Source organism: Rattus norvegicus, chromosome 10, assembly GCF_036323735.1.
Source record: "Rattus norvegicus strain BN/NHsdMcwi chromosome 10, GRCr8, whole genome shotgun sequence".
NCBI classification, from domain to species: Eukaryota; Metazoa; Chordata; class Mammalia; order Rodentia; family Muridae; genus Rattus; species Rattus norvegicus.
Window position 1 is genome coordinate 58,180,874 of NC_086028.1, and position 13,293 is coordinate 58,194,166.

Sequence of the window (13,293 nt, forward strand, 5' to 3'; positions counted from 1 at the left end):
TTTTAAACTTTACAAGTTTATGATGGGGTTACATTAAGGTTCCTCTTGTCCCTCACACTCCATTTTAGACAAGCAGGAAGACAGTTCAGATGACGACGAGACTGAAGAAGGAGAAGTTGAAGATGAGAATTCAAGTGATGTAGAGGTTAGTAATAGGGCAAAGATATCTGTAAGGTTTTATTGAAAAAAATGCTTACTGTCTTTTTAAATGTAAGACTTAAAGACTTAGTAAGCTGTGCTCTTTGTCTAGCTTTTACTGTGGAGCCTTCTACCGTGCACCAGACTCTTGGCTTTTAGTTTGTGTGGATGTAACAGTTCATCTTGGAATCTTAGAATAGTGGTTATACTTGTGTAGAAGAGAAAATGGGTTTATTAAGAAACACTTTGAAGTGTTACCTAATCAATAAAATAAGAGAAAGCAAGTAGGGTTTGTTAGAAATGTTGGAGAGTATTCATTTGAAACATTTGTGTGTGTGTGTGTGTGTGTGTGTGTGTGTGTGTGTGTGTGTGTGTGTGTGTGGTGCTGGGACAAACCTAGGGCCTCGCACATGTTAGGCGAGTGCTGTGCCTCTGCTCTGTGTCTTCAGCTGAGTATATTCATTTCATGTTTAAATATTAAAAAGTGGTAAGTGTTTACTATATACCAAATTCTGGGAACAAGCTATTGTTTTTTTAAAAAAACAAGCCCTTGCCTCGCTGTAATTATATTCTAGAGGGGAAGTCAGATACAGTTGCATGGTGTTAGGAGACACAGCAGCACTATGAAGACTGTAAAGGATGAAGGGAAAGAGATTAAGGGCTACAGGGATGGTATGTGCTGTGCTTTCAGAGGACCTAAGTTCCATTCCCAACACCCATGTGGGATGGCTTATGGCTGCTCGCTATACCCACTACAGGGTGTCTCGCTTTGTTCTGTCCTCTGTAGACAACTGCACTCATGTGCACACAGCTCCACACAGACACATATAATGCACGTAGTTTTAAGAAGTGTTTATAATAAAAGAGATAGAAAATGATGGGGATTACTTTTTAAGGGAGATAGTCTCCAGAGGAGCAGGTGCTATAACACTGATGGGTATAAATGACAGAATGCTTCCTAGTGGTGACTGTTCAGAAAAAGTATGAAATACTTGAATTTTTATATTGAAAGTATTTTTCCTTTTCTCTTAAGTTGGACACATTGTCTCAGGTAGAAGAAGAGTCTCTGTTAAGAAATGACCTTCGTCCAGCTAACAAACTCGCTAAAGGAAACAGACTGTTCATGAGATTTGCTACGAAAGGTAAATTTGATATTTGGTATTAATTTTTGGTTAGAATGATGAAATTATTAAGTAAAACTTTCCCGTTGACTGGAAGCTAGCTCAAATAATGCCGAAGCTCCTTTTAAACAAATCCTTTAGGAAAAAGCAGCTCCCTGACTGAGAAGCCATCTCTTTCACATTTGTATTTGCTAGTATTTATTCACTGTTACCTCCCATGCATGCTTATGATGTATTGGATCCCATTTTATCCTCTTCGTGTTCATATATTCCCACCCTTTCCCTTTTGACCTCTCCCCTTTTACCCAGTGCTGAAATCCACATAGAAAAACAGACAGGGTGCTTTGTGAGCCTTTGATTTTGTTTTTCAAAGCAGGGTTTCTCTGTGTAGCCCTGGCTATCCTAGAACTGGCTCTGTAGACCAGGCTGACCTGGAACTCAAGGCTCTACCTGTCTCTGTCTCTCAAGTGCTGGGATTAAATGTGAGCCACATTTAATCTGGCTTGACACTGTTTTTATGAAGTAAGGTTTTTTTTTGTTGTTTTTTGTTTTGTTTTGTTTTTTTTTCTTTTTTTTGGAGCTGGGGACCGAACCCAGGGCCTTGCGCTCGCTAGGCAAGCACTCTACCGCTGAGCTAAATCCCCAACCCCATGAAGTAAGTTTTATTACAGTCGGGTTTTTGTTTGAGCCGTAGGTACTGAGCACTGGAACAGAGGGCATTGGCAGTGCTCAGGGTGCCCTCTAACATTCTTTTTTTTTTTTTTTTTGGTTCTTTTTTTCGGAGCTGGGGACCGAACCCAGGGCCTTGCGCTTCCTAGGCAAGCGCTCTACCACTGAGCTAAATCCCCAACCCGCCCTCTAACATTCTAACCCACCCCTGAAGTGCTGCTGTGGGTGAGGATTTAGTTAGGGTATACTGGTCTGACCCAGGCCGTCATCCAGACGCGTGTCTGTGGCAAGAGAGCTGGCTTTGAAATGAATGAGACTCCTTCAGCATACACTGAGTCTACCACTGTGTCCATCCTGGTCATCCTGGTAGGTAACAAAGCGATGGCCAGTGGTAAAGGTGTTCCTTCAGCTCCACTGTCACTACACTTGAATCCACCTGGAATCACCGGATCAGGGATTCTCCCACCAAGGCCTAGGCCAGCATCTAGCATGTTGGTAGAAGTCTGATTTTGCAGAAACTCCTCCTGAACCAGAGCTATGTGTGCAGTATACCTTTGCCTTTGGTGTCTTGGGCTGGTTTCAGGTGAGATATAAGTTGAGCAACCTAGGCCCCTCAGTGTAGTAGAGAATGAATACCAAACGCCCCTTATGCACTGGGAGAGCCCACTGTCTACCATGTCTGCCTGCTTCATGAAGTTCTCATGTGTCTTGTCATAGAGGATGCTGACTTTCATTAATACCAGCAAGTAAGCCAGCATTTTGTGCCAAATAACAGATAAATGAGTCTTAAAGTGCTGAGCTTGGCCCTGCCACAACTTCCTAGGGAACAGGAGCATATGGTAGGAGTCCATTGTTGACAGTGTTGCCATCCGTGTGTCTACCATAGTGCCATATGAGGATAGGTAGCTTTGGTGTTCTATCTCTGCATAATTTCTGTGCCCCTATATTCCAGCAGAAGAAATGTGCTTGCTGGTATCTTATCTTGGTAGAACTTTCACTGTATGTCCTAATTTGGAACAGTGCCATGAGGGTACTGAAGGTCTTTCAGGGGTTGATAGAATGGGCTGTTGCAAATAGTGTTTTGGTAATCATGGATGTGCAGATTTGTTTTGGGCATATATCCAAAAGTAGTATAGATGGATTATTTGGACTTTTTATTGTTATATTGCATACTTAAGGTCAATCTGAACTGCATGAAACCCTGCCTCAAAATACAAACATCAACAATCAACCAGTCAATATTATTTTCACTCTCATAGGAAACCCTAAGTAACTGTTCTATTAACTTTAGATGACAAAAAGGAACTTGGAGCAGCCAGAAGAAGTCAATATTACATGAAATATGGAAATCCAAATTATGGAGGCATGAAAGGAATTCTGAGCAATTCATGGTGAGTCCAAAACCTTAAAATATGATGGCTGTTTGTCTATCTTAATGTTTTTATTAGCACATAATAGACTTCATTATGACATCAATGTACATGGAGATAATGCATTTTGATAGTTTGATCTTGGCCTCTCCTGTCCCCACCCACTCCTCTTCAACTAGTTCCCTTCTACCTTGACAGCTCTCTTGTGTGTGTGAGTGACCCCTTGAGTTTTGTTAGGGTTTTTTACAGGAGCACGGGTATCTTACCAGTAGTCACTGAAGACAACTTCTCCCTCCCTACTCAACTACAAATTGCATATAAATCATGGGACCCTGTGAGTCCGTCCCTATTCCATAACAGAGTTGATGAACTCAGTCTTGGGTAGGTTTCTGCCAGAATCACAGCTTGAGATGAGTGCTGCAATCATGCCATACCCAGGAAGTTCTTCTTCAGCTATTAGTTCTTTCCTGGCCCTTCCTCCACAGTGTTTCTTAAGACTGAAGGGGTGATACAGATGTCCATTTATGGTTAGGCACTCAGGAGTTTTTTATTCTTGGCGTTTTGTCAATTTCAGGTTTGTTTCGTTTTTTTTTTTTGTTTTTTGTTTTTTTTTTTTTTTTTTTTGGTTTTGGTGTTTTTGAAACAGTGTCTCAGGTAACCCAGGCAAGTCTCAGACTCTTATGTGGCCAGACAGAACGTTGAACTCCTGATCCTCTTGCCTCTACCTCCCAAGTGTTGGAACTACAGACATGTGCTATCAAGCATGGTTTTAAAATATAATAATTTGAACACTGCTTGAGCTGTTTTTCATCCTTTGTGGGTATTCTGTGGCGGAATGTCAGAACCAATGTGGACTGAAGGCCAGTGAGGGAAGAGCTCAGGAGTCTTAGCTGTGCAGTGATGTGAGAACGCTGCTCCGGCAGGCACCTGAGGCTGCCGTTGTGGAGCTGGAGTGAAGTAGATCTCCACATCCTTCCTATCGGTTTCTGACGGTGTGCTTATTTTGGCAATATTGCAGGAAGCGAAGATATCATTCCCGTCGCATTCAGCGGGATGTGATCAAGAAGAGAGCCCTGATTGGGGATGACGTTGGCTTGACGTCGTATAAACACCGACATTCCGGTAGTTGCCTGCTCAGCTCTTGGGTAGACACACACGTTTGGCTCTCGAAATTGTATTTTTATTCTTAACACAATCTTTTAAGGTTCCAAACTATTATCCTCTCTTCCTTGTCCCCAACCTCTGCCAGGAAAGTAAGTCAAGTCGTGGTTAATTTTAAATTACCCATGCAAGAGGTCACATTTTATAAAACCATTCTAATAAAAAGGACCATATGTTACAGAAAGAAAATTAAAATAAAAATTTCTTAGGAATTTAATTTTTCTTCTATTAATGCAACAACTGCATGGAAACAGCCTTATCAATGGACTGACTTTGTTTTCCCTTTCCAATGATGTGAGTAGGTTGCTGTGTTGAGTGTTTTCACACATTGGTTTTTTATATGAATGCTGCCAAGATATGGGACATTGTGACTTGAGGCTTTTTTCTTTCTTTCTTGTATCTTTATTATAAAGGAACCATTTTCATTATGTTTTCTAAAAGATTGAATTTAATGTTGAGGTGTACAGTCTTCTACTTTATAGAACTAGGTAAGTCAGTATGCAAACAAAATACCGTGCCTGGGTGTCGCTGTCACTGGATGAGACAGGGTGGAGTGGAGTACATATACTTTTACTAATGGATGTGAGCAGAATTGTGTCTCTGAAATCTGCTTATTAGTTACACATGCAGTCTCTGTTACACTTCCACAGTTTCAGTTACTTTAAGACACTGTTAGCTGGGTGGGTGCCACACACCATTAATCCCAGCACTCAGCACTCCAGGAGGCAGAGGCCAGAGGATCTCTGTGAGTCCCAGGCCAGCCTGCTCTACAGAGGCTAGACAGAGGAAACCTTCTTAAAAAACAGACAAAAAGAGATACTGTTGTAACCTACTCTTTATGCCCCTAATTCAGCTATTCTAGTACAGTAACTGATTTCATTTTACATATTGTCTACTTTCAAAGAATTATAATTATTGTAAATGTATACTTTATATTTCTACTCAACTGCAAGCATTATTTCATGTTCTTTTTTTTTTAAGGATTTTATTTTTGACTATTTGTGGATAGGAGGGTGTTGGTGTATGTAGCACCTGTGGCTGCCAGGAGAGGGTGTCAGATTCCCTTGGAGCTGGAGTTACAAGTCATTGACTCTGGTTCACTGCAAGAGTGGGTATGCATTTTTAACCACTGAGCCATCTTTCTATCCCCCTAGCCCATAAACTTTAGAGTTAATGTTAATTTTTATTATGAGAGTGAGTTACCATGTGGCATGAAGTTACACTGAACACTGAATTACTGCATAGTGAATCATAGAAAACATCTGGTCATACTATTTTCATCAACTGATCCATGTGTAACCTTACTGTACCCATTTTTTTTTCTTTTTTTTTTTTTTCTTTTTTTTTTTCAGAGCTGGGGACCGAACCCAGGGCCTTGCGCTTGCTAGGCAAGCACTCTACCACTGAGCTAAATCCCCAACCCCCCATTTTTTGTTTAAAGACAGTTGATTTAATCTGTACTGTAAATTAATTGGCATTGAATTCACAACTGAGGGCACTATAGCTCATGCTTGAACAAGGCTAATTTAGTATAGGTATTTTCTTCATGAGGTACACCACCATCCTTTTACACCAGACAACATTTCACTGTATTTCATGGGGGCCTTTTCTTTTTCTCTATAGCCCTGGTATCCTGAAATACACTGTTGTAGAACAGACTGGCCTTGAAATCTCAGAGATTCATCAACCTCTGCCTCAGTGCTGGAATCAAAAACATAAGCCACCATACCCAGCTTAAGGACCATTTTTAAGCAGCGAAAGTATGTGAAGTCACATACCAAAAAAGTGTGAAAACACAGCAGTTAATAGATTGAAAAGAACCTTGCTAACACTAAGAGTAATGACTAAGAACGTGGTGTTGCTATGGCCTTGTCCAGGAAGAACACTTCTGGCCACTCAGGTGTCCTTCAGTCTGCATGTGTCTTCAGATGTTCTTGACAGTACCTTGAGTATGGGTTTAGGAGTCACAAATAAATCTGACATATTTTTAAATATAAAACTCCTGGGCTGGAGAGATGGCTCAGTGGTTAAGAGCACTGACTGCTCTTCCTAAGGACCTGAGTTCAATTCCCAGCAACCACATGGTGGCTCACAACCATCTGTAATGAGATCTGGTGCCCTCTTCTGGTGTGTCTGAAGACAGCTACAGTGTACTCACATACATGGAATAAATAAATAAAAAATCTTAAAAAAAAACCTCATGAATGATGAAGATTGCTCATATTTTGTACATGAGTTTATACTACTGTATTCATGCGTTAGCCAGTCTCTTGGATAAACAAGTAAGAATGAGAGTGGCGTCCAGTTGACAGTTTTATAGGCAGTTCTCCTGTACAGTCTCAGTGGGAGCATTCTTCCCTTCTACCAATGTTGAGTGGAAATCATACTTGTTAGTTTAGCCTTTAGTTTAGTACTAACCTTTTGGGTTAAATTTCTTCAGGATTAGTAAACGTTCCTGAGGAACCCATTGAGGAAGAGGAGGAGGAAGAGCAGGAGGAAGAGGACCAGGACATGGATGCTGATGACAGAGTCGTGGTGGAGTACCATGAGGAGCTCCCAGCTCTCAAGCAGCCCCGTGAGCGGAGCATGTCTAGGCGATCCAGTGCGAGCAGCTCCGACTCCGACGAGATGGACTATGATCTGGAACTGAGGATGATCTCCACTCCCTCCCCAAAGAAAAGCATGAAGATGACCATGTATGCAGATGAAGTTGAGTCTCAGTTGAAAAGCATTAGGTACAATTGTTTTCCTCTTTTTAGTCAACTTAACTTTAAATTTACTTACGTGTTTTGCCAATACTAAGGATTGAACCCAGGAGGATGTCTTGTGTACATACTAGGTAAACACTTTCCCACTGAGATATAACTCTGTGATTTGATTTTATTTTTCAAGACAGGATTTCTTTGTGTAGTCTTGGCTCTCCTGGAACTCATTCTGTAGACCAGGCTGGCCTTGAACTCATGGAGATCTGCCAGCTTCTGCTCCTAAGTGCTGGAACTAAAGTCCTGCACCACCACACCTGGCTTTGATTTTCTTTCTTTAATATTTATATTGTATATGTTTGCCTGCATGAATGTCTCCGTTTACCATATTCATGTCATACCCTCAAAGGTCATAAAAGGCCATTAGATCCCCTGGAACTATAGTTGCAGATTGTTGTGTGCTGTCATGTGGATGCTAAGATTCAAGTCCTGTTCCTTTGGAAGAGCAGCCCGTGCTCTTAAAATGCTTAACTCTTAAAAGCCATGTTTTCAGCCCCTATAATTTGATTTTTAAATGGCAATTACAAATGTAATTCTTCATGTTGTAATCATTTTTATACTAGTTTTCATTCTTCTACCATGAGTATTGAACACAAGTGGTCAGGCTTGGAAGCATGTGTCCTTATTTGCAGAGCCATCTTGTTAGCCGTGTGTGTGTGTGTGTGTGTGTGTGTGTGTGTGTGTGTGTGTGTGTGTGTGCGCGCGCAGACCTGCTCCACCGGCATAGTATACTCTCAGGTAGGAAGGAAATGGGCTTTTAGTGTTGATTTGTATGGCTTTGTTCACATCTTTGTGTTTAGTTTTTATAGAACTAATAGAGAATCCTAGCAGAGTAGTGCTGTCACCGTGATAGGAGGGTCTTGTCTGCAGACAGAAGTATCTCCTGTTAAGAAGGGGATTGTAGATTTAACTGTGTCTGAACTACATCCAGGCGTACCTGTGTGAGCAGGGTGTGAGCCTCTTTGCAGGTGTCAGCTTAGTGTTTGCTTACCCTTGGAGAAGGGAGCATCAACTGTAAGTTCTGATAGAGTGTACAGGCATCATGGGAAACCACAGTGTTAAAGCTGGCAGTCTGTCACTATCACCATCTCTTCACAGCGTGGTGATCCTGGTGAGCTATCACAGTGGTATGTGTCAGTGGTGGTCATCTCAAGCTGAGTTTTTCTGAAGTGGGAGACTTTCTTGAATCTTTCCTCACAGTCAAAGTTAGTTACTTGTGCACTCTGCTTTTTTTCCCTTAAAGGAATCCCATGAGGTCAGATAGTATATCCACAAGCAATATAAAAAACCGAATTGGTAACAAATTGCCTCCTGAGAAGTTTGCAGATGTCCGGCACCTTTTAGAGGAAAAGCGTCAGCATTCCTGTCCACGGCCAGCAGGCGGCAGTACTAAACCAGGTACCGTTCTTCCTCTTTTATGCTCCTGACTCCCTTCTTGTAAGCCCCTCGAGTGGCCAGGTTCCATCCCTAGACTAACGTGTCCAGCTCCTCAATATGAAGGTGGCCAAGCTTTCTGCCCAAAGAAAAAGTCAAAAATCTGGCCACAAAATCCCACCAATCCCAGGCCACCCTACCTATATAAAGCCGGCCTCCTGCTCAGTTCTTTGCTCTCAAGCAGAGGCAGCCACCCTCCTGTGTCCTTCCCAATAAATCTCTTCTGAGAGGTTTGTTGTGCAGTGTGACCTTGTGGTATTCATTGGCTCCCAACTGCCAGGATACTTTCCCCTCAGAGTTCTAATCCTTACACTTCTGAGCACCTGAGAGCAGACGGGCTCAGGGTAGGTTCTTCTGAATTCATTTAATTGTTCCTGTTGTGTTTAAATCTTTAGGCATTGAAGTTCATGAGAAAACAAATAAAATCAGATTTTGCAACAAAACTAGTTTTCAGTATTCTTGTTTGAAATAATAAATAAATACTAAATATATTATTTCCCTGGGATATTTTATACCCCAAACCAATAAAGTTGGGTGGTTAGAAACATGTTTGAGTGTGAACTAGATTGTGTATGTGAGCAAACCCTCTAATAGAGCAGTCTAAATGTGTGCTTATGGCAAGGGCTGGCATGTGCAAGTCTTTGGGGAGGCTACAACAGCTGCCGCAGAGCTGCTGAGGAAATGAGAGCCGGCTTTTGGAGAAAGCAGCTTTAGAGCTTAGTCCTGGGAGGCAAACTATCTTTTGAGGTGGGGAATAATATGATTCTTATTTTAAAAGATGTTTTTGGAGGATTAGAATATAGTGGGGATAGAAAACAAAGCAACAAGAGCTAAACTTTTTAGGGACAGTGAAGTCAGGGGTGAGAATGGAAGCCTGGGAAGGAGGAAGAGGGAGGAGGAGCCACTGAAGAGGCTCAGCTTGAGCTCTTTGTGGGTGTTTACCTGAGACGTCAGCAGTCTCAAGGCCGATGGACACGAGGCTGCTGTGGCTGCTGCTCGTTAGTGGAGACCTCAGGCCCATCGGCTTTGTGAGAGACTTGGAGGAGCTCACGCTTAGCTTAGCACACGGTTCCTCTACCCGTGGCCTGCCAGTCTCGTTATACTTAGTGGTTAAATGTAGTGAGTTATTGAGAACCACTTGTATTTTCAAGGATTGTGGCTTCTACCCTTGGGGAGCTTGCAGTATTGTTAACTGAAAAATGTGGTATCTTACTTAGTTTTGCTTGGTTCTGGCAAAGAAAAAAAGAAAAGAAAACTTTGCTTTAAACACTCAGCTGATGGCCTCTGCATCCAAGTTTTAAGTTTTCTTAAGAAAAGCAAGATCAATTATGAACAGAAAAGACTTTTAGAAGTCTTCCCATGCTGGTGCTGTGCTTTCACTGTGGGAAATTTGGGATCAGGTCTTTGGAGAGCTGTATTGATTAGTTTGGTTGGTTGGGGCCTCTGTCTCCTGAGGGCTGGGATTAAAGACATGTGCTACCACCATCTGGTGACTGGCCAGACCTCTTTTAGGAGTCATTTTGGAAGAGAGGATGCCCTGCCACATTAGTTTGTGCAGAACCTGTGGTGTATTTTCTGTATTGTGTGGGAGGGCTCAGCACAGTGTGAGCAGGACCACCCTGACTGGTGGTCCTGGGTGCAGTAAGGAAGAGGGGCAAGCCAGTAAGCAGCACCCCTCCATGGCCTCTGCATCAGCTCCTGCTCCAGGTTCCCACTCTGAATTTCTGCCCTCACTCCTTTTGATGAGTTGTTATATATAGAGAGAGATGATAAACTCTTCCTCCCAGGTTGCTCTTTTTTTTTTTTTTTTTTTTGGAGCTGGGGACCAAACCCAGGGCCTTGCGCTTTCTAGGTAAGCGCTCTACCACTGAGCTAAATCCCCAGCCCCCCCAAGTTGCTTTTGATCATGGTATTTGTCACAGCAGTAGAAACCATGGCTAAGACAAAAGCCAGGATACTGAAGTAAAACACATACACTTGCTAACTTTTTTTGCACACTTTTTCTCTTTTTGCAGATATTCGCCAGCGGTTAGGAAAAAGACCGTATTCTCCAGAAAAGGCTTTTAGCAGTAACCAGGTGGTCCGGAGAGAGCCGTCTTCGGATGTACATAGTAGGCTAGGTGTTCCCAGGCAAGATGTTAAAGGCCTCTACTCTGATACTCGGGAGAGGAAGTCAGGTGAGCAGCACCTCACATTGGTGGAAGGGAAGGAGTGGGGACCAGCGTTGTAACTCAGAAAGTAGGGCTGGGTTGTTCCCCTTCAGTTAGCGAGACTGCCTTTGTTCACATCAGCATCAGCACCATGCCTAGGGGGAGGAGAAGGAGTTATATATCCTTTCTTTTTTAGTTTCACATTTAGTTTCTTTGTTCACACATATGTCTAGTTTTTTTTATGTATTTTTTTCCTAACTTCCATTTTGTTTTACTCTTCGTAAGTAAAACTTTTTTTTTTTTTTTTGGTTCTTTTTTTTGGAGCTGGGGACCGAACCCAGGGCCTTGCGCTTCCTAGGTAAGCGCTCTACCACTGAGCTAAATCCCCAGCCCCGTAAGTAAAACTTTTAATTATCCTGTAGTGTGTGTATACCACCACATTCTAAACACACACTTTGTTAGATTTTAATAAAACACTTTTCTTTTGAGATTTATTTTATGTGTTTTACTTACATGTTTGTGTGTGTACCGTGTATCTGTCTGGTGCCCTTGGAGGTTAGAAGAGGGCATTGGACCCTGGAAGTAGAGTTACGGATTGGTGTGAAGTGCTATGTGGGGTTGGAAACGTAACCAGGTCCTCTACAAGGACAAGTGCCCCTAACCGAGAAGGCCTCAGCCCGATACAGAAACATTCTTTAAAAATGGATAGCTGAAAACCTGAGGAGAATTGTTCATAGTGAAATAGATCCTTCAGTCTGCAGAGTGTGAGAGCTGGCAGTTTCTTGGCAGACTGAGGGGGACACAGCATGGGTTGTGATGTGTGTCCCTCCTGGGAAAGAGGCGAGTGTTTATCCAGTGCCTGGTGTGAGGACTCTCCCATTGGGTCTCAGGGTGTCCACTCACAGACTGGTGTCAAGCCCCTCTGCCGATGTTTCCTGTGTGGCAGGTGTTGGCGGTGCGCCTGCTTCCTCAGAACTATGTGGTGCTCAGCACTGATTGCCAACTGAAGTGTCTTCTCACCCCAACAGGTGGTTTATGGACTCGCTTAGGATCTACACCCAAGACCAAAGAAAAGAACACGAAGAAAGTGGATCATAGGGCATCTGGGACTGAGGAAGATGACTCAGAGCTTCAGAGGGCATGGGGTGCTCTGATTAAAGAGAAAGAACAGTCTCGACAGAAGAAGAGTCGGCTGGATAGCTTGCCGTCACTCCAGATCGAAGTCAGCCGGGAAAGTAGCTCTGGTTCAGAGGCAGAGTCCTGATGCCCTGGCCTTGGCAACTGCCCTTAATCGGACGTTCTTTTATGGATGGGGCGTGCAGTAGGAACCTCCCTTGCAGGAGTTGGCGCCCTTCCCTTCTGCACCCTGAACACTTACTGTCCTAGTAGGACAGCTGAAGAGTGTGACGAGTTTGGAAGGTGTCTCTGTCTTGTGCTGCAGAGTTACAGTTCTGGGCCCTCGAGTCTTTTCCCCACCACCCACAAGCTTTACCCTCGGAGTTAAAGGCAGCCCTCCAGATTTTGTAGACGTTTTCTTAATATTTTTAACATTGTGTCTTTTAAAAGAAATGTTTTACACAGTCATCCAAAGAGCAGAGAACTGAACTTCTCACTGTTGCCTTGGCCCTGACAGCTCTTGCCAGCACCCTTTCCCAAGAAAAGTCAGTTCTCAGGTGCTTATTGGACAGTCTTTGAGGGGGAAGATGGGGGAAGCTGCCAGCTTGGCCTTCCAGGACCTTAGGTGGTGGCTCCGAGTCTCACAGACCTGACGTGAGATGCATCTGCCCTCAGGGTAGATAGGTATGCAGCAGCAATCAGAAGTGCTGCTGTCTCCCAGGGGTTTCTTTCAGGGCCTTTTCCTGGCTGGTAGCCTGATATAAAGATCAAGTTCAGTGCTGTAGGACATCTAGGGACAAACAACTGTGACTTCTGGATTTGGAGTTGATTTCTGTGCTTAGGGGTGGGGTCTTGTGTTGATGTTGAACAATTTTTAAGTCTGTATTATGTTTAAAAACTATTAATGACTTAAAAGTTTAAATTTTTAATTTTTATATGTGGATATTCCTCCTGTTGGCTAAGGGGAAGCTCAAGTGGTGTCTTTTGTGTTGTTAAATATACATTATATACTTTGGAAGAAGGCAAAGAAAGGAGTCTCATTATTTTGAATGATACCAATTGTATGGTCTGTTGTATTTGAGTTCAACTTGCTTTGTGGCGACTATGTGATGGGTTCTTGTTCATTAACACTTTCTAGAAGTGACACCCTGAGAATTCATTCTTTCTGAGAATTCAAGTCTCTGACTTGTCATTGAAGACTTATTCAAAAATAGCAAATAATCTCTTTTCAAATTATTGCTCCATGGAAAGGCAGTAGATTACTTGGCTTCTCATCTGACTTTTACTTTGTAGTATTTTAATACTGTATTACTCTGCAGGCTGAAAAGTGGTGTTTCACTTGAGTGTGTGCGTTAAGACTCCGTTGGGATAT

The 13,293-nt window shown here is 42.7% G+C and overlaps 1 protein-coding gene across 2 annotated transcripts in view; it reads left to right on the plus strand.

The window, feature by feature from the left end:
- Ncbp3 (nuclear cap binding subunit 3) overlaps window positions 1–13,079 on the plus strand; it is a 29,712-nt gene extending 16,633 nt beyond the window's left edge. Inside the window, exons 6-13 of one of the 2 annotated variants that reach the window (NM_001108281.1) lie at window positions 69–145; window positions 1,172–1,280; window positions 3,220–3,319; window positions 4,317–4,420; window positions 6,900–7,194; window positions 8,465–8,619; window positions 10,671–10,832; window positions 11,834–13,079. In NM_001108281.1, coding sequence (NP_001101751.1) covers window positions 69–145; window positions 1,172–1,280; window positions 3,220–3,319; window positions 4,317–4,420; window positions 6,900–7,194; window positions 8,465–8,619; window positions 10,671–10,832; window positions 11,834–12,069 — 1,238 coding nt within the window. In that variant the 3' untranslated portion in view covers window positions 12,070–13,079. The remainder of the gene's footprint in view (window positions 1–68; window positions 146–1,171; window positions 1,281–3,219; window positions 3,320–4,316; window positions 4,421–6,899; window positions 7,195–8,464; window positions 8,620–10,670; window positions 10,833–11,833) is intronic. The other variant, XM_039086326.2, reaches the window with a different exon arrangement.
- Window positions 13,080–13,293: the final 214 nt, after the last annotated feature.